The sequence below is a fragment of the Gossypium arboreum genome, chromosome 6 (genome assembly GCF_025698485.1).
Source record: "Gossypium arboreum isolate Shixiya-1 chromosome 6, ASM2569848v2, whole genome shotgun sequence".
NCBI classification, from domain to species: Eukaryota; Viridiplantae; Streptophyta; class Magnoliopsida; order Malvales; family Malvaceae; genus Gossypium; species Gossypium arboreum.
The window spans coordinates 119,829,557-119,834,339 of NC_069075.1; the positions used below are offsets into that span (position 1 = coordinate 119,829,557).

The following is a 4,783-nucleotide window of genomic DNA, read 5'->3' on the forward strand; positions in this document are numbered from 1 at the left end:
TATAGTAACCCGCTAAGCCTTGAAAGCTCCTAATCTCTGATACATTTCTCAGTGGTTTCCACTCAACAATAGTCGAGATCTTACTTGGGTCAACTCTAATTCCTTCCCCCGACACGATGTGTCCTAAGAATCCGACCTCTCAGAGCCAAAACTCGCTTTTACTAAACTTGGCATACAATTGCTTATCCCTTAAAGTCTACAGAATAGTTCTCAAATGCTTTGCGTGTTCCCTCTCATCACGAGAATATATCAATATACCATCTATAAAAACAACAACAAACTTATCTAAGTACGGCTGAAAAATACAGTTCGTTAAGTCCATAAACACTGCAGGAGCATTCGTTAAGCCAAATGGCATGACAAGGAACTCATAAAGCCCATATCTCATCCAAAACGCGGTCTTCGGCACATCTTTCTCTTTAACTCTCAGCTGGTAATAGCCAGATCTCAAGTCTATCTTAGAAAACACCGTGGCTCCCTTTAATTGATCAAACAAATCATCAATCCTTGGTAAGGGATACTTGTTCTTCACCGTCACCTTGTTGAGCTGCTTGTAGTCTATACATAATCTTATCGACCAATCTTTCTTTTTCACAAAAAGTACCAGAGCACCCCACGGGGAATAGCTCGATCTCGCAAAACCTTTATCTGTTAATTCTTGTAGCTAAGCCTTCAACTCTTTCAACTCCAACTGTGCCATCCTATATGGGGAAATCGATATAAGCGTAGTACCAGGGACTAACTCGATACCAAATTCGACTTCCCTAGCTAGAGGCAGTCCGGGCAACTCTTCTGGAAACATATCCGAAAACTCACACACCACTAGCACTGACTCAATCTTCACTTCTATCACTTGGGTATTCAATACAAATGCGAGATAAGCCTCATACCCCTTTCTCATATATTTTTTAGTAGTCAAAGAAGAAATCACTACAGGTAAGCTATCCGGTTCACCTGATTCAATATTCCCATTTTCACATTTCAGTTCAATGAATTTCTTCCCACAATTTACTATGACATCATAGGTAGACAACCAAATGCATACCAAGGATAACGTCAAATTCATCAAATGGCAATAACATGAGGTTGGCTGGAAAATAATGACCTCTAATTGTCAAGGGACAATTTCTACATACTTGGTCAACTAATACAAGTCTACCTAATGGGTTTGACACCTTCACCACAAATTTTGTAGACTCGAAGGTATATTCATGCTAAACAGCAGTTTTACACAAGCATACAAATGGGTAGACCCCAAATCTATCAAAGCAACAACAGAAATATCATGAAGAGAGAAAGTGCCCATAATTACATCCAGTGACGATGCCTCTTTGTGAGCACGAATGACATAAGTCCTTGCAGGCGCTCGACCCTTAGACCTCACGGCAGAATCTCTAGGCGTACCTCTGTTGTTAGTCCTTCTTTTCGGATTCTTCTGTGGTCTACTTCTCGAAGGAGCATTACTCACTCTCACATCTTGCTTTTCGTCTTTTTCACCCATTTTAGGATAGTTTCGGATGAAATAATCTAATGACCCATATTTGAAACAGCCTCTTTCATTCCCTTGACACTCACCAAAATGGCGTCTACCGCACTATGAACGTTCTGGTCTATTTGGTCGAGCACTACCGACACTCGCGATGGAAGTGGCTTGAGCTTTAGACGTCGTGTACTGCTTATTCTTATTTCTGCTTGAGAATCCCACTGAAGTATTTGATCGGGTAGTGAACTCTCTCGATCTTTTAGATGAGGACTGATGCGATTTCCCTATCTGTCTTTTCCTTGAGTCACGAGACTTAATATTAGCTCTCCTATTCTCTTTGACCAACTTTTTTGCCTTGCAAGATCCCTCAACGAGCACCACAAATTCCCTCAACTCTAAGATGCCAACTAATAATTGGATGTCTTCATTCAATTCATCTTCAAATCTCTTGCACATGATGGCTTCGATAGATACGTACTCCCTAGCATATTTTTTGAACCTTATGAACTCACGCTCATATTCTGTTACTGTCATTCGGCCTTGCTTCAATTCTAGAAATTCCTTCCTCTTATGATCTATAAACTTCTGACTAATATACTTCTTTCAAAATTCTTCTTGGAAGAACTCCTATGTAATCTTTTCTCTTGGTACAACCGACACAAGGGTGTTCCACCATTGGTAGGTCGAGTCTCGCAGGAGTGACACAACACACTTCATGCACTCTTCAGGTGTGCAAGATAACTCATCGAATACCCTAATGGTATTTTCTAGCCAGAACTCTGCCTTCTCTTGGTCTTCATCTATATTCACCCTAAATTCTTCTGCTCCCTGCTTCCTAATTCTGTCAACCAGAGGTTTCTCCCTTCTTAACATCTCTACCCCTTGGAGCGCTATGGGGTTAGGTTAAGGGATTGGAGGGTGTGGGGGAGGTAGAGTGCTCGGATTTGCACGAACAAACTTCGAATACCAGGCATCATCATATGGAAGTAAGCTTCTCTAGCCCCTCTGCCTTGACTCATTGTCACGGGCCCACTCTCTACTGGCGCAATCCCTTCAGCGGGAGCCGGCGGATTACTCTCTACATCATCCGCCATTGCTCCGTCGGGATCCATTTACTATATGAAAACACAATTTAAATTTGTCAGGAGTCGTCACACTATCACAAAATATTTATAGCATGTATAGCTAGACTCGTACTCATGTTAGGTTAGTCTAAAAACTGACTAAACCATAGCTCTGGTACTACTAAATGTAACACCCATTACGCTGGCTGTTTTCGTTGGCTTTGTCCTCTTATCATACAATTCAGAACATAATAACAAGATTCGTCTTAGGTTTCATTCCCCTCAGGTATTTAAGGGTTTTAGTTCATAACTAAATAAGAAAACATCTCAGAATAATAAAGAATACAAAACATAAAGAAAACCCAAAACTCCTAAAGGGGAAATTGAGGAGAGATCTTCAGTCTTGATGGTGAATCTGACTTTTGAGATGGATCAATCGGCTTCCTTAGAGTAATTCCTTACTCCCTATTCTGTGTCTCCCTTTTCTTCCTCCTCTAGGGTGTATTTATAGGCTTTGGAATGCCTAAGATCCCTCAAAATTAGCCTTTTCCGAATTAGACTCAACTTGGGCTCGGCAAGGACACGGCCGTGTGGTTTGCCCGTGTAAAGAGGTCCAGGCCGTATTGATTTCGTACTTTGGCCCATTTTTTCCGTTTCTGTCCCGTTTCTTGTTCCTTTTGCTCTCCTATGCTCTCCTAAGTATAAAACATGAAATTAAAGCATTAGGAGCATCGAATTCACCAATTCTAATAGGAAATCATCCATAAAATGCGTTAAGCATGAGGAAAAAATATGTATAAATTACGGTTTATCAATAGAAAAGAGAAAGAGTAAGCATAAAGCTTAGTAAGTTGCATATAAATATGTAACAACATCAACCATGCATATTATAAATCAACACAACATTCTTGAGTGAACAAAGGTAAATATCACTATATGCTTATATATCACAAGTATAAGCCAAATATTACAATATCGTCCCAAAATCATTTCATAGCTAGAACTTACTCATGTTACTCTTACCATCAAGGCAACATAACTAGACTCATATCTCATGAGTTTCGAATAAGTACCTGTACCACACACAGCATGATTATATCATTCCATATCATTATCATAAGCTTTAAAATAACTTGTGAAACTCTTTGGAATACTAAAGGATATTTGACAAGATTTACACAAGAGGGTGAATTGCCAATGCCATGTTCTAAACATGGTCTTACATTGGCTCACATGTCGAGGCCGATGCCATGTCCCAGACATGGTCTTACACTGGCTCTCATAATATGGCCGATGCCATGTCCCAGACATGGTATTACACTGGCTCTTATTACATTGTCAATGCCATGTTCCAAACATCGTCCTACACTGGCTTTCATATCGTGGCTGATGCCATGTTCCAAACATGGTCTTACACTGGCTCTCATAATGTGGCCGATGCCATGTCCCATACATGGTCTTACATTAGCGCACATATCACCCAAATGTCATGGCATGGATTTCCAATCTATTCCTAGGTTCAACTGAGAATTTACCACGTTAATTTCATCATGCATTTTTCATAATCATATTCAACCATATTATGCAAAATCAATCATTCAACACATAATAGCGATAAAGTTGCCTTACTTACGTACAACTTACCTCAGTATACAAAAAGTGGGCGATTAGTTGGATTTAGTCTACTTACTTGGCCTTCCCCGGTCTAGGTCTGGATTTCGTATTTCTTGATCTAAAATGATAAAAATTCACTAATTTAATCATCATATTAATCAATGCATTTCATCATTCATATTTTGGCAAAATGACCCTTTTTCCCTTGACTTTCACAAAAGTTACGATTTTACCCTTAGGCTTGTAAATCGATTTTCATCGAATTCCCACATTAACCAAGCCTAGCTGACACTACTTTAAGCCTATGGCATCTCAAAATTTCAATTATTTCACACATTTGTAACCTATTTATAATCTTCACAAAAATGGTCCTCTTAGGTGTTTCCATAGAAATCCTTTCACAAGAGTTGTTTGTTTAAAAACCTTGATTTAGTTTCTTCCATGAAATTTTAGAAATCAACATGATTACTATCATGGAAAAACCCTAAACTCTCAACCATTATGCAAAAAATCCCTCTCAAAAGTTAGCTTTAGCTACAAGGGCCTCAAAAGTACAAAAATCATCAAGAAAGACCATCAAAATCACTTACTTGCAAAGGTAAAGAGTTGCTGAAATTTCAAG

At 39.2% G+C, this 4,783-nt stretch overlaps 1 protein-coding gene across 1 annotated transcript; it reads right to left on the reverse strand.

Annotated features, from left to right (window-relative positions):
* Nucleotides 1-664: 664 nt before the first annotated feature.
* On the reverse strand, nucleotides 665-1,501 carry LOC128293826 (uncharacterized). The gene is made up of 2 exons (XM_053029372.1): nucleotides 1,232-1,501; nucleotides 665-1,090 (listed from the first exon to the last, which is right to left on the reverse strand). The coding sequence occupies exons 1-2, from the start codon at nucleotides 1,499-1,501 to the stop codon at nucleotides 665-667; spliced, it is 696 nt and encodes a 231-aa protein (XP_052885332.1).
* Nucleotides 1,502-4,783: the final 3,282 nt, after the last annotated feature.

What these genes read in the sequence shown, in the direction of transcription:
- LOC128293826 (XM_053029372.1), bottom strand. Translation starts at nt 1,501, where the DNA reads ATGGGTGAAAAAGACGAAAAGCAAGATGTGAGAGTGAGTAATGCTCCT. An exon ending in CTACCCATTTGTATGCTTGT is followed by an intron (nt 1,091 to 1,231) that starts GTAAAACTGCTG and finishes ATTATTTTCCAG; the next exon opens with CCAACCTCATGTTATTGCCA.